Below are 23,975 nucleotides of genomic sequence, written 5' to 3'. Positions count from 1 at the left end.
TTTCTGAAATGTATTTTCTTGTTTAGTAGTTACTTATATCAAATGTTACACTTGTTTGTTTCTGAAAATACGTAAATCATCTTTTATAAGGAATTTATTGTAACATAAAATTAAAATACTCTTTCCAGGTTGAGGTTGTTGAGGGGGTAGCTGGTGAGGAAGACCATCACGATGAGCAGGAAGAACATGGTGAAGAAAATGCTGAAGCAGAAGGGCAGCATGATGAGCATGATGAAGATGGTATGTATAATGTACATTGTGCACGTTGCTGGTTAGGTTAACAAACTGTGCATCAACCACTAATGGTTGTAATCTATGAGACTGACTTGAGCAGAGAGAACTAAAGGGCTTAGGAGATGATTTTAGGGTAAAATTATGAACAGTTTATATTAGGACCATGCGGAAGCTTTTTTATTTTTCTTTATGCATAAGAAGAGAATATTGAAGTATCAAAAAAAAAAAAAAGTTTTGGTACCAACTTCTATTCTACCTTTTGTATTTGCTGCTGCTGACTGTATTGGTGCAGTTTCTTACACAAACTCTTTGGTGGATTGAAAAATAATTTACTCTCAAATGGCTAATGATAAAGTAATGGTTATAGCAGGTGTTTTCAAAAGGGATCTGAAGCATCATGAGCTGGTTTTCAAATCAGTCATGTAACACTAAATTTTGGGTCAAATTTTTAATAGATAAAATTAATTCAACTTTTTTGCCATTAATGTGATTATCTTGCATGAGTCACTTTGGGATTAAATAGCCCAAAGCTATGATAAAGAAAAAAATGACCACCTTTCTTACTGTGCCTTGTGTTTCCAGTCAGCTAATTTACAGGACAGGAAATGAATTTATTTGCTTGTTGAGGAATTAGAACGCTCAATCTTGAAACTTAAAATTGAATAGAACCTGTATTTTTAGTTAGGTTTACTTAGTTATTTTCAGTATTCAGATGTTTCTTGGATATTTGTTTGAAACAGCATGTGGTAAATTGTCCTAATACACATATGGGAGAAGTCATGAAGTCTCTTGAGTTTAGTGATGCCGTGAATCCTTCAAGCCTTAATTTTCAGCATGTGTGTGTTGAATGTATATGCACAGTATTGAGTGAGAAGGCCAGGGATTGCTAACTACTGGAAAATGAGAAAATAAGCTACAAGTATTGCTGCATATTTGCACTCTCTCTGTGCTCTTTCCTGCATATCTGTTAGTTTTTGCTATAGCAAGAGGCCCTGGGTTTAGTTTAACGTCTTTGATCCACCACAGCCATTCTGTTTTTTTCTGTTTTTAAACATGAGATTTTTTTTTTATATTGTTTCTGTAGGCAGTGATATGGAGTTGGATTTGCTAGCTGCTGCTGAAACAGAAAGTGACAGTGAGAGTAACCACAGTAATCAGGACAATGCTAGTGGGCGCAGAAGTGTTGTCACTGCAGCTACTGCTGGGTCAGAAGCAGGTATGCCACATCATCTCGTGTTTCATCTAGCTGTTGAGGTATTAAAACTAAGTTACACAGGAGAAAGAAATGATAGTGGTTTCATTCAGCTTTAACAAGGGTGGGGCTGTTTTCATCTTAAAAAAACATTATCCTTCATGTTCGGATCTGGACTCTATCTGGCATTCCAAAGATGCCCTGGAGAAATTATTTACTTTGCAGTTAGATTGAGCAGAGCGAGAATTACCTGATTATGGCATTTCATAACAAATACCTTTTCCTTGTAATCTTATTTTCCCTTTCTTTTTCCTCTTCACCCACCTTCTTCTCTCCCACCTCCATCTTTCCATTTTCTTGTTTTACTTTGCTTTTCCTTTGCCAGTAGTTGGAAAAAGCTGTGCAGACATTTTCAGAACTTGTGCTAAAATTAGATCTGTTTTCTCTACTCTTATGAAGCTTCAGCCTGTGTTAGTTAGCTAGAAATTATTTAGTATCGTGAAGGGCAGTGAGGTGTTTTCACTCATTTTTAGTGTAGCAGTTAGCTGTGGTTTGAAAGAGAACGTGAAACTTGGCCTGTCATTTTAAGGCTTCTTTGAAAGAAACTGTTGTGCTGTCCAGTTTTGAAAGCCCAATTTTAGAAGTCATTGCCTGGGTTCAGAGAAGTTTTTAAGAATTGAATTATTTCTTAATTTCTCTTCTGGAACTCGGATAATCTTAGTGGTTTGTTGTGAACCTGCTATGGAAAATTTACAGTATGTCATAAGGATAGCTTGTTAAATGAGCAGTTGTGGCATCTGAACTTTTATAGTATGTGTAGTTCTCATGAGAACATTTACAGTGATTACATGATATGTGCATGTGTGTATACAGCTGTGGTTGTCAATTACTGCTCATTGCTTGTTTTCTTTAATAGGAGCTAGCAGTGTTCCAGCATTTTTTTCTGAAGATGACTCTCAATCAAATGATTCTAGTGACTCGGATAGCAGCAGCAGTCAGAGTGATGACATGGAACAGGAGACCTTCATGCTTGATGAGCCTCTGGAACGAACCACAAATAGCTCACATGCCACTGGTGCTGCCCAGGCACCCCGTTCGATGCAGTGGGCTGTACGTAATACCCAGAACCAGAGGACCACTAGCGCTGCTCCTTCCAGCACATCTACCCCAGCAGGCAAGTATGAGCAAAATGCATGTGTGAAAGTCAGTTAACTTGTGGCTTTACTCTCTTCTGTTTTCTTTTGTTTTCATAAGATGAAATGTTATGTATTTCTTTCAGAAGGATAGCAGTGATATGTCTTGACTGTTCCAGTTCTGGGTTTGAATTTAGAAGGAGGGATCTAGTTTAGTTCTTGAGATGTTACTAACTACAGTAAGCGTACTTACAGTTCTTTTTTGTAGATAGTAGCTTTTTAATAGGTATAGTTGTTAAGATCAGTAATATTTACAAGTTTTTTTCTTTCCTAGAAATGTTAATCATATTAGTCAATACATAAAGTGCATGGCAAAGCTTACATTAATTAATGTCATACTTTTATATTTAGCGAGTTCAGCAGGCTTGATTTACATTGATCCATCAAACCTACGCCGGAGTGGTACCATCAGTACGAGCGCTGCAGCAGCAGCTGCAGCACTTGAAGCCAGCAATGCAAGCAGCTATTTAACTTCTGCAAGCAGTTTAGCACGAGCATACAGTATAGTGATACGACAGATATCTGACCTAATGGGGCTCATTCCCAAGTACAATCACTTAGTGTACTCCCAGATCCCAGCTGCAGTGAAGCTGACTTATCAAGATGCAGTTAACTTGCAGGTAAGAATATACTTATCTGCAAACTTTTGGATAATTTCAATACAGTGGAATTTTTTTCTGCGGTAGAATGATAGAATTGTTGAGGCTGAAAGGGACCTTTGGAGACTAGCTAGTCCAAATTCACTGCAGTCTAAGTGGAGAAGGCTTTTGAGGACTTAGAAATTCTCCAAGAGAGTGAAAATTTCTCAACTAATCTGCACAACTTATTTCAGTGCCAAACAGATCTCACAGTGAAAACAGTCTTATGTTCAAATGAGTTTTCCAGGTATTTCGGTTTGTGCCTGTTTTTCTCTGTCCATTCACTGGATACCACTAAGAAGGCTTTTTACCTTTTAATCAGGTAAAGAGTCATTAAGAGCCTACTGAGTCTGTTTCTTGAGGCTAAATTATACCAACTCTCCTGGGCTGCTCTTCTTTGAGAGAGAGCATAGATTGAAGTAGCTCTAGTTTTCTAGTCCCATTAAGTTGTTTGTATATTTATATCAGTATTCTTCTTTGACCTGAGCTGTTGAGTCTCATAAAATAAGAAAGTTAGCGAGGTCCAAATAATTGAGGTGAAGAATTTTGAAGATGTACTTGCTTGCTTTTGCTTCTTGCAGGGGCGTAATCATCCCTTCCCTCTTACTACATATTTTTTTTGTACTCTGCTCTTGACTGTTGATCTTCGAAAGTAGATGTGAAATGCAAAATGTACCTTTAGAGAAATAATTGGAAGGGAGAATTAGTAACTGGCATGCATAGGCAGAAACTAGTCTCAGACACTAAAAATGTCTGAAGGAGGGACTTCAGGTTTTGACTGTGGTTATAGGTTTGAATATGGGCATACTGTATAGAGGCAAATAATCTATACTGACTTTAGAACAGAAATCAGCTGTAAGAGTATTACCGCTGCTTTAGAGAGTTCAGGAATTCAAGCAGTGAATTTTTTCTTTTTTTGCTGTTAGTAGTACTGTGTTCTGGGGTGTGGAAACAATGTAATTACTTGTAGTTGTGCCATGAGGTATCTGCATTGGCTGTGTTTTCACAGTGCAGTGCAAGGTTTTTGTTAGGGAGAGGATTGATGCGTAGATGTTCCTGTACTTCAGTGATTCCAGAATAAATATGTAGGGAAAGAAATAAGAGACCCCAGATTAACTACTGACGAGGCCAAAATAAATTTCTGTGCAGAAGATTCTTTGTTGGGACAGTATTGTTCTGATCAGAGATGTTTTGCACTTGTTATGCCACAAGTGCACAGGAGTGTTGTCTAGCTGAAGCAGTGAGTGGTGTGTATTGGTCTGTGGAAGTCTGAGAGCTGAACTTTGATTTAGAAACAAAAATAGGGGTTGAGTTAGAGTTTTGTGTCTGCTGGATGTAAGAAAATGTTTGAAGCATGAGGGATGCTTTTAAAGACCAGAGTATAAAGAAGATTTGTGTTGGATTAAAAAAAAAAAAAAAAAAAAAGGGGGGAGGGGGGGAAGGAGGAGGGCTTAGGTAGAATAAAAACCAATATGTTGGAGTTAGTAAATGGCAAGAAAAGCAGGCTGCAGAGCTGGTTTTGGACCAAATGAGGAAAAGACTGAACTAGAAAGGGAAATCTTATATGCAGGCATAGATCTTTATGTAGGTCTTAATTCTGTCTTTATGGAATTAGTTGTGAGTTTTGAAGGCTGAGGAACAACATTCCAAGATGGGGACTTAAAAGCTACCAAAACAGTGGAAATTAGACCAAAAATTAGACCCCAGAATGTGTGCACCTGGGAGGTGCTGTGTGATCGCAAGGTGAGGATTAGAAAAAGTGCCCAAAGAAAAGAAAGGGATGGTGAGAATGCTTTACAGACACCAGGCTAGTAAGTGGTGAGACTGTACACCTAAGAAGTAAATCAGCTGTCTCAATAAAGATCTCAGGATTTTTAAATTTTTTCACTCCTTAATGGGCTTTTACAACCTCTTTGTGGGAGAAGTGATGTAAATGTGAAAGCCATGGATGAGGGCTTATGTTGAAATTGCATTCTTATAATCTAAGTCTGTTGTTTGTAAAACTCACTAAATCTCATTCTGTATAGAATTATGTAGAAGAAAAGCTTATTCCTACTTGGAATTGGATGGTTAGTATAATGGACTCCACAGAAGCTCAGCTGCGTTATGGTTCTGCATTAGCATCTGCTGGTGATCCTGGGCATCCAAATCATCCTCTCCATGCTTCTCAGAACTCAGCCAGAAGGGAAAGGATGACAGCCCGGGAGGAAGCCAGCTTAAGAACACTTGAGGGAAGAAGGTATGAAAATAGTCTGATTGCTAGATGTGGTGTAAGTGCTATTTTTACAGTCAAATCTTTACATTCACAGACTTTTAAGGATTTACTTTGGTAACATAGCAGTAGTTTTGATGTTTGCTTTTTGTGATGTTACAATTTAGTGTATTCTGATTTACTAGATTTGTCTCAAGTATTAACTGTTAGTAATATATTGCACTTGAGCCACTAGTGCATTGTGAAGCATGAAATGGTGATGATTACTCTTATCACACTTCTTTGAATTTTGACATCAGTATTTCAGATGCAGAGACTAACTTGGAAAGGATGCCTGTGCTGCCTAATTCCTTTGTATTCCTTTCTTTCCTTTCACCAGACGAGCTACTTTACTCAGTGCCCGTCAGGGAATGATGTCAGCACGTGGTGATTTCCTGAACTACGCGCTGTCTTTGATGCGTTCTCACAATGATGAGCACTCAGATGTTCTCCCTGTTCTCGATGTCTGTTCACTAAAGCACGTAGCCTATGTTTTTCAAGCGCTTATTTATTGGATTAAAGCGATGAATCAACAGACAACATTGGATACTCCTCAGCTGGAACGGAAGAGGTATCAAGTCTGACTCATAGAAACTAATTTTTGTAAACTTTGCACATGCCCCCATCTTTCCATCTTTGGAGGTGGTAATCAGCAGCTCAAATACTTACATTAATCTGTATACGTGACTCTGAAAGGAACGCCTCCTATTTATTTCTGTGGAAACTACAACAGATGCAAAGAGCACAGTATTACTAATTGGTAGAGCAGATTTTCAGGTACAGAATGCTTTTTCAACATGGTTACTTCCATTACCTGTGTGCTTTTGCCAGTGATGAACAAAAGCAGGCATACCACACTTGTAAAACTCTGTACTTGTGGAGGTGACCCACACTTTCACAGCTGCTATGATAGCATCATTGCTAGGAAAACATTGCCTATACAACCCATCTTTTATTGGCCTGAACAATGGAAGTCATAAGGTGCCAAATCCAGACTATACTGTGGGATGATAAGGACTGTCCAGCCAAGATTGGCAGTGTCCTCCATGATCTTCAGACTGGTATGAGGCCTGTAATTATTGTGCTGTGATTGAAAGATTTTCTTCTCTGGCCTGACTCTGGCAGCTTGAGTGTTTAGCTTAGTGGATATCACAAGGCATCAATCAGAGTTGGTTGAGATGGTTTATCTGGTTTCCAGGAAATCCAGAAGGACGTAATGAAATAGGAGGCAATATTTTGGACAGCCCTTGTAATTCCGGAACATATTTGAGAATCCACGCACTGCCACAAATGAATACTAATCAAAGTTCTTGATCCTTTTTATAATACAGTAGAATCCATTTATCTAGTAAGCAATTCAGAAACGTGGTAATTTTTATATATGATTGGCATTATTTTTTAGGTTATCTAGTGTATTCTACACAAGTAAATATACTATGGACAATTATTCACCTGTAATTCTTCCCCTAATTCAAGGTTCCCAGTTTTTTTTTAATATTGGCGTAGTATTTAAAAAAAGAATGTACCTACCGATGCCTTAAGCTTTAAGTTCAGCTCAAACTCTAGAGGTGGTGAAATGGAGTAAATGTGTGAGTAATGTAGTTATTGTGTAATGAAAAGTACTCTACAGCTCTGAACACCACCTCCTCATAAACAGCTCTACTTATTCCCCAGTCATTTCAGAGTTATTATTTATAGCTTGCAGATATAACTCTTGCTAAGGGTCTGGCTTTTTATTGACTTCTACAGCTGTAAATGCTTTTTATTCTTTTAGAACTCGAGAGCTTTTGGAACTGGGTCTTGACAATGAAGATTCAGAACATGAGAACGATGACGACACCAATCAAAGTTAGTATACAGAAATGCTCCCTTAGCTTACTAAAATACAACACTTTTGTAGTGTTTTTGTCCCAGTTAGCTAGTTGAGACTTTGAATAATTGTTTTTTATACTTGCTATTTCATCTACTTTCTCTCAGAGCTGCAGTTTGTGCCCTTACTTGGAGTTGTGCGCAGTTTGCAGAATTCAAAATTTAAATTTGAGTTGAACTGTAACAGTTTTGATTTGTTGAAAATGTTTCTAAAAATAATGAAATGTGTGTAGAGGAGCAGTGCACATTCAGTAAAATTTGTTGCAGTAAGAGGTATAAAAATGACAACTAAACAACTTAAAAAATAAAAATGGGTGGGGGTGGATCAGCAGAAACATCCTTAGAACTGTTAAAGTTATTGGAAGGTAGCTTGTATTCCTGCTCCTCTAGTCATATAGCTAAGAAGGATGCTTAGTTCTTGGTAATTTGTGTTCTTTTTGCTTTTATAACTGAAAATTGAAGTGACATCTTTCTGATATTTAGGTGCTGCACTCAATGACAAAGATGACGACTCCCTTCCAGCAGAGACTGGCCAAAATCATCCATTTTTCAGACGATCAGACTCGATGACATTCCTTGGCTGCATTCCACCCAATCCTTTTGAAGTTCCTTTGGCAGAAGCCATTCCCTTGGCAGACCAGCCCCACTTACTACAGGTGACACCAGAGATAGCATTCGGGAAGATAACTGAAATTTACTTTTTCTTTTCTAACTGAAGTATATTATTTACCCAGAATGCTTTTGTTAATTTTCAGCCAAATGCTCGCAAAGAAGATCTGTTTGGTCGACCAAGCCAGGGTCTGTATTCATCTTCTGCCAACAGTGGGAAGTGCTTAATGGAAGTTACAGTGGATAGAAACTGTCTCGAGGTAGATTTAAAGATTTTATTATTTTAAAGAACGCAATAATTTAAACTAGTGCCTTAATTCCCAAAAAAGATGCTTCAATTTATAGTATAAAATGTTAAGTAGCTTTCAGAGCAGTAATTCAAAAGCACTTCAAGTGTGAAATCTTTTGACTTCTATTTTAATTTCTCCTTATGTATTAGTTTTTTTTGAAATGTAAGAATTTGTACAGTTACTGATTAATAGCAGATTTCAGGCAATATTTTTAAAGGCTACAATATGATCCATGTTAATTTTGAAATGCCAGTTGAGTAATGATTTATAATAAATATTACCATGTGGGGTAGATTTGACGTGTCTGCATTATGCCTACGGAACATTATGAAACAAGTATATGAAACATAAATGTAAAACAGGAAAACTGTATTTCCTATTTGTTGAAACCAGTGAGTTTGTGTATTATCAAAGCAATTGCAGTTATTTTTCTGTGTTTTAAGAATAATGTGTTTCCTGAAAAAGCCTTTGCTTTCAATAAACTGTAATTAACTTTGACTTTTCCTTGTTTAGGTTCTTCCAACTAAAATGTCTTATGCAGCCAACTTAAAAAATGTTATGAGCATGCAAAATCGGCAGAAGAGAGAAGGAGAAGAACAAAATGTGCCTACAGAAGAATCTGAGAGTTCAAAACCAGGGCCTTCAGCTCATGACCTTGCAGCACAACTGAAAAGCAGCTTGTTGGCAGAGATAGGACTGACAGAAAGCGAAGGGCCACCTCTCACATCTTTCAGGTAGTTGGACTTAAAGTTACTGTATGAAATGTTACTGAACTGATAAAAGAATATTTAGGACTCTAAAATCTTTTAAATTAAAATGGGTATCTTCGTTTAGTTTGAATGTTTGTATTTAGTAGCTTTTAAATGAACAGTTGAACAGTCTCGAGGTCTGTGCAAACTACTAAAAATCCTTTACTACCTGACTTTCTTTTGCATACATAGTATGACTTATTAGTAAGCCATGTGGAAAATGGGAATTGACAGCCCAGAAGAGTGCATTCCAAGCAGCAATGAAGTTGCTTTTGGAGTAATTATCTTTTTGAAGCAAGATTTGAATTTCAGCTGTGGTAGTGTTCTATTTTAGCAACTGTTAGCCAATGTGAATTTAACTTCTCTGTTTAAATCAACATGTATTGTAGGAGACAGATAATTTAATAAAGGCTTTATAAAGATTGGAAGGATTAAGATAAGTTACCATTAAGTTATCATGGAGAGTAGGCATCCAGCTGAATTTCTTTCTATGAAATTAAAGTTCATTTGACTGGCTTCATAAAAATTACATGCGGAAATACTTGTGAACATTTTAAAACCTAGAACCGCTAAAATTTGCAACTGGTACAACAATACACAAAATCCTAAGCCTCAGTAGAGGATTCTGGAGCACAGCTGTAGGAGCAAGGAGTTAGGAGTTGTGTTTAGAAGATTGGGGATTATAACACAGAACTGAAAAGTACTAACTTAAAAATCTTAAGGATTATAATTAGCGCTTCAGTATGAATGTCCAGTCTGCTCTTCCTGTTTAAAAAGGAGAGCTGTAATGCAGCTTTACATAAAAGGAGGAGTGACATATAGAAAGTTTTTTTTTCATCTTTCTTTCACCTGTGGCACAAAGTATGGGATAATGTCTCTTTTTCGTGACCACATTTTGAGAAGAATTCTGAATTGGAAAAATTAATTTGTCTAAATTACTGAAACTTCTTAGTCTGGAGACAATGTCTAAACTAAGTAAGTAGAGCTCACAACTTGTTTACTGGAGTGGAGGAGGAAAGACTCCATTATGTCAGTGTTTTTGATATTTTTCTCCTTGGTAAATCTGCTAGACTTTCACGTTCAATTCATTTTGAAGGCTTTTTTCCTCCATTGCAATTCTGCCAAGTACTCCTACTCATTCTTTGTTCATTCCAAATGCGTATCAAGTGATTAGCTCCTTCATATGCTAATACATAGTAACTGCTTAGCACAGTAGGCAAAAGCCATTTTTAACTGGCCACACTCTATGGCATTGTAAGACTGGGCTCAGTGTGTATAATTCCACATATATTAAGCCAACCTGTATTGGTTGATCCTGTGTAGTACGTGGAAAGACCTCTCAAGAGGATTTATGATCAGATTATACCTAACTGTAGATAACAGGTTTTATTATTTAAAGTGTATGGTTTTATCTGTGGGTGCAGTGTAGAATGTTTTAACTCACATCTTACTTAGCTTGTAATCAAGTAATTAACACAGTCATTTGAGCTCTACATGTTCCTCTAGAGTATAGTTGGGTGGTAGACCAGTTTGTCAGAAATCAAGAACTTACTTGGAGGCAAGATGTTACGTAGAAGTAGAAGTATACCAAATGTATCTAAATTTAATTTTATTTTTTATCCTTCTTTTATCAGACCACAGTGTAGCTTCATGGGCATGGTCATATCTCATGACATGTTGCTGGGACGTTGGCGTCTTTCTTTAGAGTTGTTTGGTAGAGTATTCATGGAAGATGTTGGAGCAGAGCCTGGATCGGTATGTTCTTTTTAGTATGAAAACAATTACTTATCCAACTAACTATGAACTGCTCTTATTCTGATTTTGATTTTATTTTTTATTCTAAGATCCTGACTGAACTGGGTGGCTTTGAAGTGAAGGAATCAAAGTTCCGCAGGGAGATGGAAAAACTTAGAAACCAGCAATCCCGGGATTTAACGTTGGAGGTAAAAAATGTTAGTTCTTCCAAATTTGTCTCATTAGAAGTTGAACCATAAGACATTGCATTAACTTAATAGAAAAAGCTATATTTCAGAATCTGCAAGCAGTTGTCTTAAACCTCACTGTATGAACTCTATTGCAATTACGGTGTAGTTTTTCATTATGTGTTTGGTATTTTTTGAATCTATGCGGAAGTGTCCAGATACTTCCTTGTGAAGCTGAAGTTCTCTTGATATGATGATTGATAAGGAACAGGAAAAAAAAAGTTTTTTCTTTTTTTCACTAGGTTGATCGAGACAGAGATCTTCTAATTCAGCAGACCATGAGGCAGCTCAACAATCATTTTGGTCGCAGGTGTGCCACCACTCCAATGGCTGTCCACAGAGTAAAAGTTACTTTTAAAGATGAGCCTGGAGAAGGCAGCGGTGTAGCACGGAGCTTTTATACTGCCATTGCACAGGCTTTTCTGTCAAATGAGAAACTGCCAAATCTAGATTGTATTCAGAATGCCAACAAGGGTACCCATACAAGTAAGTGAAATGCTGCAGTTAATTTACAGATAGTATTCATAAAAGCATCAAATGCTTTTTTTATATGTTGAAATGCTTGCTGTTCAGTCAGCATAGAAATTATGAAAACTGTGTATGTTATTTCTCTGAGGCAAGAAAATGGATTTTTTGTTTTCAGAACAAGAAGTTGATGCTTTTCTAGAAATGAGTCCACTTTAGAAGTTCTTAGCTCTTTTTGAGCATCTTTCTCTCCAGTAGATTATCAAGATTTTGTATCAAGATGTTACGTAGTGCAAACATTTAAGGTGACTGCTGTATCAGGCTTGTCACGAATATTTGTAAATGTTTTTTGAAATTGTATAAACTTCTGGGAGCTTTTTGCATTTGTAAGTTCATACAAACACTTCAGGTTCCTTTCTTAAGCTTGGCTGAACCTGGATCACTACGTTAATGAGAGAACACTTCTTTCATGTCTTTCAAACTGCATTCCGAAACTGCATCCTTCTTATACTGAAATTTAGGACAGAGAGAGAAGTATAAAGATACTGAGGGTTATGGTTTTTTCCTCCTCCTTAAGGTCTGATGCAGAGGTTGCGAAACAGGGGGGAGAGAGATCGAGAGAGGGAGCGTGAGAGAGAAATGCGGAGAAGTAGTGGCTTAAGAGCTGGTTCTCGGAGAGACAGGGATAGGTAAGTGATACATTTTGAGTTTGTCGGGGCTGATTTGTCAAAGGGAGTAACTGCCTGGGTTATCTTCAGAAAGATACTTCTGCTTACTCAAGTAAATGTCTTTTTCACTTTCAAGACCAAGTTATATTGAATTTAAAGAAACAGCCAGGTGTACTTTTTAAAAAAATTACGTAGTTGATATTAGTGTCGATAGATGGTCTCAACAGTATGCCATAAATCTCTCTGCTAAAACAGTAAATAAAAAGCTTGTGTACCAGCATGAAGTTATGGGATGGTTTAGAAACAGTATTGTCATTGGTGGCACACTTACTGCTTCATCTGAAGTACTGATAGTATCAAAATATCTGGTTTATTTTTATTCTCTGATTCTGAATAACTCTCTGCATAGCTATGAGAAATATTCCTGGTATAAAATCTAATGCTATTTAGAATTTTTGCGGGGGAATATTAAAAAAAAAAAAAAAAAAAAAAAGTCCAGAGTATTTTTATTTCTTCTAAAATTAGTACAAACTGCTTTAACTTTTTTTAAGGGACTTTAGAAGACAACTTTCCATTGACACAAGGCCTTTTAGACCAGCTTCAGAAGGAAATCCTAGTGATGATCCTGATCCACTTCCTGCACACAGACAGGCGCTTGGAGAAAGACTGTACCCTCGAGTGCAAGCAATGCAGCCAGTATGTGTTAGCTAGTACATTAAATGATATGTCAAGTATCCCTGCATCATTTAATTGAAAAATTAATTTCCTAGTCAATTATTAACTTACCTGAACATAGTTGAACATGTATGCCTGCTTTGTATTCTTTAGGATATTCTTCAGGTTTTGCTTCTGTAATTTGTCATGTAGCCTGTGAGGTACTTTATAATGCATTCTGTATTTTAAATCCTTAAACTTTCACAAAACTGTATTTGAAAATGAGAGAACTGGCAGAGAATAGTAATGTGTCATTCTGTATCTCCAGGCGTTTGCAAGTAAGATCACAGGAATGTTGTTGGAATTGTCCCCTGCTCAGCTGCTTCTGTTACTAGCTAGTGAAGATTCCCTTAGAGCAAGAGTTGATGAAGCAATGGAACTCATTATTGCACATGGCAGGTAAAGTATTGAGGATTCTGTAAGAGGCAAAATCTGATTTTGTGGTTAAAGCACTTTGTACTGTGCTAAATTTAACTGATACATCTACCTTACTCATTGCTTTGTTCAAGACTTTTTCTTTGGATAAGTGACTTGTTGACTTTGGTTTAATTAAATCTGTCTGGTTTCAGAATGTTTCTTATTGTGAAATTAAATCATCATTGGCCTTTGTTTTTTTCCTGTCAAGGGAGAATGGTGCTGACAGTATATTGGATCTTGGATTGCTAGACTCTTCAGATAAAGTGCAGGTAACGTACTGATGCTTAAATAGGAAGTTAGGGGAGATCCAATTATGAGTTTTAGAAACTGGCTGAAGCCTTCTTTCATCATGCAATGAGAAGTTCTATGTAATTATCACGTGGAGTTATCAAGAATATGTCTTTATGCAGATAAAAAGATTTTTTTTTTGCTATTTGTTTATGCCTTTGAAAAGATTAAGAAGTAATCACTCAAAAATATAAAACATTGCCATTATAAAATGTAATCTTTGAGTTGGGTTGCAAGAGCTTGCTGAAGTGGCTTGGTAGCTAGAAGTACATTTGTGGATTACTATTCTGGCTTTCTGAACAGGAGAATAGAAAGCGACATGGTTCCAGCCGTAGTGTAGTGGATATGGAATTAGATGATACGGATGATGGGGATGATAATGCACCACTCTTCTACCAACCTGGAAAACGAGGTTTTTATACACCAAGACCTGGTAAAAACACAGAAGCGAGGCTGAATTGCTTCAGAAATATTGGCAGGTAGGTGATTAACTTGTCTGGAAAAAAATTTAAAGATGAGTATTCAAAGTACCAAGGAAGAGTGCTGTTGATGCAAGCTGCAGAAATTTCATTTATACTTAATTTGCTCTGTGTCTTGCTGTGGGTGCTGAATAGTGGAGAGTTTGCATACCTGCATGTTTCTCTTCATGTTATAATTCATATTTTTCGACAATGTTAAGGTTTTATACTGTAGAAAATAGAATGTCCAAAATTTTCTTCTTTGGATAAATAGGACTCAAAGCTTAATTCTTATTTTAAATTTTTTAATTGAAATATCACCAATGTAACTTGTGTCACACTAAAACAAAAATCATGTTTATTTTCAGAATCTTAGGATTGTGCCTGTTGCAGAATGAATTGTGTCCTATCACATTAAATAGACATGTAATCAAAGTTCTTCTTGGTAGAAAGGTAAGTTGATCGTACAAATTTGAATTTTATTTATTCATGTAGAAACTCATCTTTAACTGCTTTTTCTTCCTTGTGTGCGTTGACTAATAGAGTTAGTCCTGGAACTGTAAGTATGCTTTTAACTTGAAGTTGTTTTATTTTAGATAGTGAAATGAGTAGATCTGCTTGAAGTAGCTAGAAGGTGTTTGAGTAAGATGGAAGGATTTGCAATAGGTTATCTGTTGAGGTTATCTGTTGAGTTAACCCTAAGAGTGATGGCTTGAAGAGGTACTGTTGGACTGTATCAACATCACATGTTACGCAAAAGGATTTTCCTACTGGCTGGAACTAATTGAATTGGATTATAATTACAATTTTGTAATAATTTAAGTAATATAAGTGCGGGGATAAATTAATTCAGATTAATCGTAATCTAAAATTCAGCAAAAATGCCTTCACCTCCTGCTTCCCTCCCCACCTGCTCCCCAAAACACCTGCCACTTAATCCTGCACATTTCATTCATTAGTTAAGAACATCATAAGATTTCTGATGCGAAAACTTAATCCAAAGTTTGTTAATGTTGGCCTTTTGTAACAAAACAATTCTGATCACGTAACCAATTACTCAATGTATGTATGATCTTAACAAATAGTGTTAGTGACAAGAAGATATGTTGTCTCCACAGTACCTTCCAAGAGAGATTGCCCCTGAGGGTTTTTTTTTTTTGAATATATGTTTCTTCCAGTTAAATGTTCAGTACGCCCAAGGATATTTTAGTTGGTGAATAATGGATTACTTTTCTTTACAGCCTGCTAACACACAAAGCAAGAAGCAGCAAAAAATAGGTGGTATTATACTAATTTTTGGAAGCTGCAGTATATGTTAGTCACTGAGCGTATAACAGCAGTTGTAAGTGGAGAATAGTCTTTCAGTGTTTTGGAGCACTGATGCAAGTTGTTTCCAACCTCAGTCATCCACCATCAAATCTGTACTGATCTATGTGATATGTAGAAGAATTTCTTAAAAACAAAGTCCCCTCATACGTCTCCAAAAACAAGAAAAGAAACAGAAATCCACAAACTATTAAATTTCTTTATAAGATCTATGCCGTAATAGCAGAAAAGGCTTCACAAGTCTGTATGTAATGCTGATGCACTTGAATTGAGTATTCTTAAGCACCTTCGACAGCATGCTGAAGATAGGAGTTTGACTGTTGTTTGTATGCTTTGTTACGCGAGTTATTTTGTGTTGTTACACCTGCACTGTTGTATACTAGCAATTAGGCACAGGTCACATAATTTTGAATATGTCTGTAACTGAAGGTGTGGGTTTTTTTGTTTGCTTATTTTTTTAATAGGTCAACTGGCATGACTTTGCTTTTTTTGATCCGGTTATGTACGAAAGCCTTCGGCAACTTATACTTGCTTCCCAAAGTACAGATGCTGATGCGGTGTTTGCAGCAATGGATTTAGCATTTGCAATAGACCTCTGTAAGGAGGAGGGTGGAGGGCAGGTAAGGACAAAAAGCTGTCTTGCTGTTTATAATTTATACGTGTTGTCTTGTACGTATGATGCAGGTTCTTGTAAGGTTTCAAAGCTGATCTACCTTTTTCTAGATTCAAATGCAGCATTCTCTTTAGACACTGAAGTATGGTGTTCCATTTGGTTGAGTTTTTCTGACTTTCCTTGAAGGTGGTGTAGGTAGAGCCTACCATAAAACCTACAAAACTACATTAGCATGTAGTAGTAACGGTACCAGTAGTAAATTTTATTTCAGATTGGAGAAATATTGAACTATAAATCACTGATCAACGTACATGTCTGTTGTAATAATAATCTCATTTTGTCTTTCTTTCCTCCAATGATCTTTGATAATTTGCCATAGGTTGAACTTATTTCCAATGGTGTAAATATACCAGTCACTCCTCAGAATGTTTATGAATACGTCCGGAAATATGCAGAACACCGAATGTTGGTAGTGGCAGAACAGCCTCTGCATGTAAGTTCTTGGTGGAGTGTTGTAGGCTATTTTTCCCCTCTCTCTCCTCATGATGGTATTGCTAATCAAGTTCTTTTTAAAGTATGACAGCTTGATTAAAAAGAATCTCTTTTTTTTTTTTTGTAGTTGCACCTCTAGTTTTATTGTGCTGTGAAGAATGACCAGTTTTTTTTAATTTTTTAATTTTTTTAAGTTTTTTTTATACTAGTAATCTCAGTCACCTTTTGCTTAGCCTTGCAGGCAAAAATGTATATAAAACACCTTGAACTTCTGACTTGATTGTATTTTTGCTTTAAAAGGAAGAGTCTGTTACAAAACACAACTTTGTTCTTTTCTGCTGGTGTAGCAAAAAACTATTAATTGACTGTAAAACTATATTAAAAACATTTTTTGAATCTCTTTTAAAAGAGTGGCGTACTACACCTAAACTTGGCAATTTTTGCTGCAGTTCTGAGTTAGGCTAGCAGATTCTAGATTACTTCTGTGCAGATTAGGTCCAAAATTCTACAAAAAAAAAAAAAAGTATTCCTGGAATTAAATCACTCAGTCTCTCTGTCTGCATGAATTAATAAGTATTTTAACTCTCTCTTTACTATGAGTTGAAAATTGTAACGCTTATGTTGAAACATGTATGTATGTGTACACACACATGCATGTGTATTACATTTTTAAAGCAGAAGAGCCGCTTGAGTGACTGGGAAGCAAAGTGGAATTAAGGTGTGATGTGTATTTTGTAACTCTCACTAGATTCAGAATAGGTCAGTAATATATCTGATATTTTCAATAATAGAATATAATTTGCCTATGCTCCTGTGATTGGTGCAATACTAGCTCAAACCATTACTGTTTTCTTTTGCAGTCATATACTTGTACTGCTCTGCTGCTTAATTTGTTGCAGTTCTTTGTTTTAGAAGATTGGCATCTCAGATTATAAACCTTTGACGGAAAAGAACAGCCAAGAGTATAAGAAATTTCAAGTTGATAGGGAATTGGACTTGGAACTTGTCTGTAAATGATATGGCTGTAATGTAAATCTTGTGGTTTTTACTTAAGGCAATGAGGAAGGGTCTTCTGGATGTACTTCCAAAGAATTCATTAGAAGATTTGACAGCAGAAGATTTCAGACTTTTGGTAAATGGCTGTGGTGAAGTAAATGTGCAAATGCTTATCAGCTTTACCTCTTTCAATGATGAGTCAGGTATGAAACAACTTATCTCTGCAACTTTGTTTGAATAACTTTTAATGCTGTCTGTTCTACATGAAGTTACCAGCTTCAAGCTGAAACTACCTCTTAGAATTTGTCATCAGTTGCTAAGTCACTCAAATTGATGACAGAATTTCTGTGTTCTTTATATACCTTTTAAAGTATTTACCTTGAGTAAAGGCAAAAAAAAGGCACGTTTTCCAACCTCACTGTTACTTGGTGTGAAATAAAAGAATTATGTTACTGGTAGTGCATCTTTGTTAGAACTATAAATGTGATGTATGCGGTCTAATGTCTTAAATAATGTTTTTTAAACTCTAGCTTTTACTGGACTTTTTGGTTGGGAGGGTGTGATACACTGAGGTATGACAGATTTAGCCTTTATACTCAGAAACGTGTATATTAGTTTTGAAATGAGTCTGTCTCCAGTATCAGAGACTTGCTGAGATCCAGTTTGCATGCAGTAAGTATATTTAGAACAGATCTCTTAATATTTATTCTTCAGTGCACCAACTGAATTACATAAATACACAATGTATATTTTTTCTCAAATAGGAGAAAATGCTGAGAAGCTTTTGCAGTTCAAGCGTTGGTTTTGGTCCATAGTTGAGAAGATGAGTATGACAGAAAGACAAGATCTGGTAAGTTGTTCATTCTTAGTGGAAGCGTGCAGAACAGCTGGGATTACTTTTGTATCATTACTGTTCATTCAGTGTGTATACCTACAAAGACTTCGTATGCTAACAGTGAGGTGGCAGACTATAGTAGTAAGAATTGATTCAACTTTGAGTTCTGGAAACATTAAGGTATGAATCCTAGACCTTGCAGGTGGAAGTAAATGTAGTGTTTCCTTGCCCTTATTTACAAATCTGTTATGTGGAAGCATGCTCACATTCTTTGCAAAGTAGTTCTTAAGCTAAGTTACTGTTAGTCAACTGTTTTCTGGGCTGGTATCTTAGATTTCTTGAGATTTATTTTTTTTTTTTTAATTGTTTTAGTTTTCCTTTCCCTGGATTGGTTGTTCTCTTAACTTCTGTGTATCCTGAGGGCAGTGCATGTGTCCTGTCTTTAAGATGTCAGTAATGATATCATCTCCTTTTTCTCAAAGCCCTTTCAGAATAGCTGATGAGAAGCATGAAAGAAAAAGATTCTGTTTCACTTTGGAAAAGTTGCCTGTACATTGTATCCATTCGCTTCTTAAAACTCCTTGCATTTAACTTGCTACTTAAGGTACTATCTTTCCTTTACGATTTGCTAACAGGAAACAAGGACTAATCTGAGAAGTGGAAAATCTGGAGCGTAATTGTTAAGGAATATCTCTAATTATACTTTGGTAGTGACTCTGCTCTGCAAGTCATTATTTCACCCTTGAGACTATAAACCAAATATTCTCCATTGTTGATTTCTGTCAGTACGAGTGCTATATCACCTGATCATGAACTGGCTTGGGAGCAATTTTTGATGTGAGAGAGTTTTTTTGTTGTTGTTTTTTGAGTTTCATATTGTTGACAGTTAAAATCTTCCCAAACGGAGCTGGGGGCATCATATTTACTGAGGATTTCTTGATGCAGGATCATCTTGAGCGCTGCTTTTATCAGTTTTAGCAGAAACGTATAATATAATGAGCAGCACAGGAAAGGGAATGAAGGAAGCTATTACAGAAGTATACAGCGTGACCACTGAGTTGAGTTGGCATACTGACAGGATTGTGCTCTGATCAAACTACTGCAACTATTCTGTGCAGTTTTGTTTTTTTTTTTAAACCCATGCCACAGCAGTCATTTGTATGCAGTGTGAATTGTAGCCTTGCCCATCGCAATTTTAAATGCTGTCTTCTTTTTATCAGGTTTACTTCTGGACGTCAAGTCCATCATTGCCAGCCAGTGAGGAGGGATTCCAGCCCATGCCATCAATCACAATAAGACCACCAGATGACCAACACCTTCCTACAGCAAACACTTGCATTTCTCGCCTTTATGTCCCACTCTATTCCTCTAAGCAGATTTTGAAACAGAAGTTGTTACTCGCCATTAAGACCAAGAATTTTGGTTTTGTGTAGAGTATAAAAAGTGTGTATTGCTGTGTAATATTACTAGCTAAGTTTTGTAGATTTTTCCATTTGTCTATAAAAGTTTATGAAAGCTAATGCTGTCATACCCCTGGTGGTACTTTAAAGATTTAAATGCAAACATTCCTGTACTAAATTTGTAATGTAAAGGCCTAAGGAGCACTGGCAATATCTGATTGCAACAGTTTGCTAGTCAATAACTCCTTGGACTAACCCCAGCCAAAGATGACAGCAGAACAATATAATTTACACTGTGATTTATCTTTTTGCTGAGGGAAAATATGTAAAATGTTCTGAAAATTCACTGCTGCCTTTGTGGAAAGTGTTTCAGCAAAGGTTCTTGTATAGAGGGAGTAGGGAATTTCAAAATAAAAAATTAAGTATGTTCTGTGGTTTATTTTAACTTTTTTATGGTGTTTAATTTGTGGTTGGCTGCGGTTGTGTACCCTGTATATTGAACTTGTAAAAAAAAAAAAAAAAAAAAAAAAAAAAAAAAAAAAAAAAAGAAAAAGTTCCTGACAGCTCAGATCCCAGAGTTGTGATCGTTCACTTATGAAACCACTTTCATTGCAATTTTTGCTCTAGCTGCATTGAACTCTGGCACATCAGATGCCACCACTAATATTCTGCATGTAATCTGTACCTCCAGTGTTTTGGGTTTTTTTTTTGTACATATGCTGAGGCCAATGCACAGTATTTCATAGTTCACAATCAACATTTTGTATCCCTTTTTCAGTGAACAGACAGTCAGGAGATTGTTCCACTACCAGTTCTAACCCAACACTTGTACTACATTGTCTAACTATGTAAACTCAGCCTGGGCACTTTCTGGTAACTGTAAAATGTTTATAAGATCATGATTATTGAAGATACTTTTTTGGAAAACTTTAATGTTCGTGAGCAGCTTAACTTCTTTTGTATCTAGCCTTTTTTTAAGTATCTTGTTACAGTTTTTTAATAAAGAAATTACAGACAAAATACCAAGTCATACTGAAGAAACAATAGTTTTTATTTATTTAGCCATTTATATTTTAGCTAATAGCATGCACCAAGCACAGTTGTTCATCAAAATCTGAATTTTGTAACTGAAAAATTGACATGCAGAAGATATTCAACCCGCATTTTACAGTTAGCAGAGAATCTTGAATCAAATGGGCCAGGCAACCCCTTCTTCTGACAGTATTGGTTTGAAGGGAAGGTGGCTTGTTCTGAAAAATCTCCAGGTTATTAGTTTAGAACAAAGGTTTCAAACTGTGTTGTAGTGGGTTCTACTGTATTTTCACTCTTGAAGTGGTTGCTTTGGGGAGGGCAGTCATTGAACATGGCCTAGGTCTTGGTTTTCCCAATGCATGCGTGACTTTGGAGACTTGGGGTGATAACTAAAGGCAAGAGCTGCTTTTTTTCTGTATCATAGATTTCTGAAATCTTAGTGGACTGAAGAATTGAAGCTTAAGGGCTTACAGGGCTCTTTTCTGCTTTTCCAATGCCATGAGTCTGTTAGTAAGGTTTTTATTTTGTTTTATATTGTTTCGCTGGAGAGAGTTAATTGATGTTTCATTAAAATCTGAGTGGAAATCAATTTTGCAGTTCCACTAGATTTTCCTTTCTGTCAGCTAGTTGAGGATGGCCAGAAGTTACCTATGTTTGAGGTTGGGTGGTTGTTTTTTTTTGTTTTTTGTTTTTTAGTTTTCATTATTCAGTACCTGCAGATGTGGAACATGGTTGAGATCAGAAGTTACAATCATCAGTTTTCAAACATGCTGAAAATCTTATTTACTAGGTAAAACTGGCTGTTTCAGGCTTATGTAGTTACTCTGCAGATAAATCAATACACAGATGTAGGATTATTTCTGTATTTACTGACACTTTCTAAATCACCATTCTAGAAAAGAACTGTTTCAGTGTGTGGGGATTGGAGTCTGTTCTGGATTTTCTTTTGTGATCTTCAGTGTATCTTAAATTCAAAATTATATCTGATTTCACTATGCTAATACTTCTTTAAAAAAAAGAGGAAACCCAGTACAGCTACGCAAGTCTAAATTTAAGGAGCAGTATAGGGGATATCTGTACTGGCATGACTGTTCTCATATACTAAGGAATATAGCTAGACAGGTACAAAGCATTGTGTCTTCTGCCTGGGTTTTGAACCAGTATAATTATTTCATTACCAAAAATGCCTCTAATGGGAATGTTGTGAAGTTGGTAGAAAGCAGGCATAAACAAAAGCAAACAACAGGGACCTGTTAAGAATAGGCCTCAGTTCTACAGTCTGTAAAACTAAAGCTCCCTCCCTCACAAAGCTTTGTGAGACTTGATGTATTACAAAGTATTCAAGGTCCTTGGATAAAAGGCCATATATAAATGTAAAGTACTGTGTGTATATATATATGTATTGTGTGTATATGTATATAAGTGTATGTGTATGTATAACATATAAATATATGTTATATGTATATATATTTCTGTATATAGATTAAACTTTTTTTAAGTCCTGTAATGTATAGCTAGACAAAAAATATGCAGATAACTCATAGTAGCTCACCATATATACACACAAGGCATTCTGATGACAGAAGTGGAGAGGGAATCTAGTTTGATTTATGCTGTGGTCATTGACTTGAAATGTGTATAAATAGCTTTTTTCCTCTGTATGGTATATTTAAACTATATCAAGATTTTAATAAGAAAAAATGTTTATTAAAATCATACACCTCGTCTCCCTTTGACTTAAGCCCTTCTATTAGTTCACTTCCAAGATGTGGTGGAGAAACAAGTTAAAGCAAAAATCTCTAACACTTTTTATGTAGTCCAGATAATTACCTATATTTATAACTACTGAAATAGGAGATAGTGGTAGCAGCTAACAAAATGTTGCCACCAGCATCCAGTTCCTATTCTGAAGCTGAAGAGAACTGACTCCTTAGCGTGGTCTTCCAGTAGTTAGTCCTCAGTGGTAGATTCTGTTGGATAGTTTACTCTGTCCAGTCCAGAAGGTAGACTGCTTGCTTCAGATTGGTGACCTTACCAGAAATGAAAAATTACGTGGACTTTTCTTATGGAGTGGCCTTTTTTTTCCACTTGGTTTGGGAGTCATTTTCTTCTCTGCAAGTAAGCTGCTGGCTATAGGTACCATTTACTGGAAAAAAGTGAGCTTGTGAATCAAAAGTACAATCCATCTTGTACGGAATCAGTCATTCAGGGAGGTGTAAAAAATGAAGATTTCCTAATCCCTTAGCCTACATTTATCTTTTAAAAGATGTGTGCAGTTGTGTACAGATCTCCTGTTTTAAGAAAAGTTTGCTTCACTGTGTGTCCAGATAGAAGTGCAGAGAATAACGCGTAGAAGCTTCTGATTTCAGTTTTATGGATGGCAGAAACATAAGAGTCACACCACCTCGTATCTAGCAGGTCTGTTTCACACAGTGCTCTTTTTGGAGGCCTAGTTCAGCACAGCTTGGTCGTTTCTAACGCTGTGACAGATTGCTCAGTACATGAAGGCCTTGGTGAGGCTCTGGCACGGGCTGCCCAGAGAGCTGTGGGTACTGCATCCCGGGGCCAAGTTGGATGGGCCCTGGGCAGCCTGAGCTGGGGGATGGCAGCCCTGCTACAGCAGGGGGCTGGACCTGGGCAATCTTCAGTGTTCCTTCTGTGATTCTAATTTCAGGAATCTTATCTGCTCCTCTTTCCTCTTAAAGCTGTAGATCATGTGTCAGTGCATGAATTTACGTAAATGGCATTCTAAACCTTTCTGCACTCACTGACGCTTTCATTTCTTCAGCTTACTATGGCAAGCAGCTACCTAGCTTACTAGCTTTGTTTTGCATTCTCTTTTTAAACTGGGTAATTTGACCTTTTAATCTAAACTCTTCAGTTGGCTTAATTTTTTTTAGTACATGTTCTGCCAAACTGAAATATAGAACTTTGCAAATTCTGATAACTGGATTTCAGCATGTGTAGTGTTCACTTATCTTAAGCTCTGAACGTCCACATGCACAAATCTGGGTGCAGATTAGTCCTCCAAAAGCTTCACTGAGCACCTCCACCCTCAGTGCTAGAAGTTCATGTGTGCTCTGTATGGGGAACTTTGTAATCAGAATCTGTTCTAAAAGTGACTTGCATCACAGTGTCTCTTTGTCCATGATTCTCTGAATGTAATGCTCATTTTTGTAATTAACCACAAGTAACCATTGTAATAATCCTGTTTAGTAAAAAGCAGTTGGTTGCTACCCAGTCTTTCAGAACTTCTCCATAATG

At 36.6% G+C, this 23,975-nt stretch overlaps 1 protein-coding gene across 1 annotated transcript in view; it reads left to right on the top strand.

The window, feature by feature from the left end:
- UBR5 (ubiquitin protein ligase E3 component n-recognin 5) overlaps nt 1-20,232 on the top strand; it is a 77,651-nt gene extending 57,419 nt beyond the window's left edge. The window contains exons 36-59 of the mRNA XM_052704776.1: nt 129-240; nt 1,319-1,450; nt 2,343-2,604; nt 2,975-3,239; nt 5,285-5,496; nt 5,849-6,079; nt 7,283-7,356; nt 7,861-8,033; nt 8,133-8,246; nt 8,790-9,010; nt 10,660-10,780; nt 10,870-10,968; nt 11,250-11,493; nt 12,050-12,161; nt 12,692-12,836; nt 13,123-13,253; nt 13,480-13,540; nt 13,863-14,038; nt 14,386-14,470; nt 15,808-15,963; nt 16,336-16,449; nt 17,503-17,647; nt 18,209-18,294; nt 19,500-20,232. Coding sequence (XP_052560736.1) covers nt 129-240; nt 1,319-1,450; nt 2,343-2,604; nt 2,975-3,239; nt 5,285-5,496; nt 5,849-6,079; nt 7,283-7,356; nt 7,861-8,033; nt 8,133-8,246; nt 8,790-9,010; nt 10,660-10,780; nt 10,870-10,968; nt 11,250-11,493; nt 12,050-12,161; nt 12,692-12,836; nt 13,123-13,253; nt 13,480-13,540; nt 13,863-14,038; nt 14,386-14,470; nt 15,808-15,963; nt 16,336-16,449; nt 17,503-17,647; nt 18,209-18,294; nt 19,500-19,712 — 3,684 coding nt within the window. The 3' untranslated portion in view covers nt 19,713-20,232. The remainder of the gene's footprint in view (nt 1-128; nt 241-1,318; nt 1,451-2,342; nt 2,605-2,974; nt 3,240-5,284; nt 5,497-5,848; nt 6,080-7,282; nt 7,357-7,860; nt 8,034-8,132; nt 8,247-8,789; nt 9,011-10,659; nt 10,781-10,869; nt 10,969-11,249; nt 11,494-12,049; nt 12,162-12,691; nt 12,837-13,122; nt 13,254-13,479; nt 13,541-13,862; nt 14,039-14,385; nt 14,471-15,807; nt 15,964-16,335; nt 16,450-17,502; nt 17,648-18,208; nt 18,295-19,499) is intronic.
- The last annotated feature ends 3,743 nt before the right edge of the window (nt 20,233-23,975 follow it).

Source organism: Tympanuchus pallidicinctus, unplaced genomic scaffold (assembly GCF_026119805.1).
Source record: "Tympanuchus pallidicinctus isolate F22 unplaced genomic scaffold, pur_lepc_1.0 scaffold5, whole genome shotgun sequence".
Taxonomy (NCBI): domain Eukaryota; kingdom Metazoa; phylum Chordata; class Aves; order Galliformes; family Phasianidae; genus Tympanuchus; species Tympanuchus pallidicinctus.
Note: the sequence above shows the minus strand (reverse complement) of the source record. Positions and strands in the feature narration are given on the sequence as shown.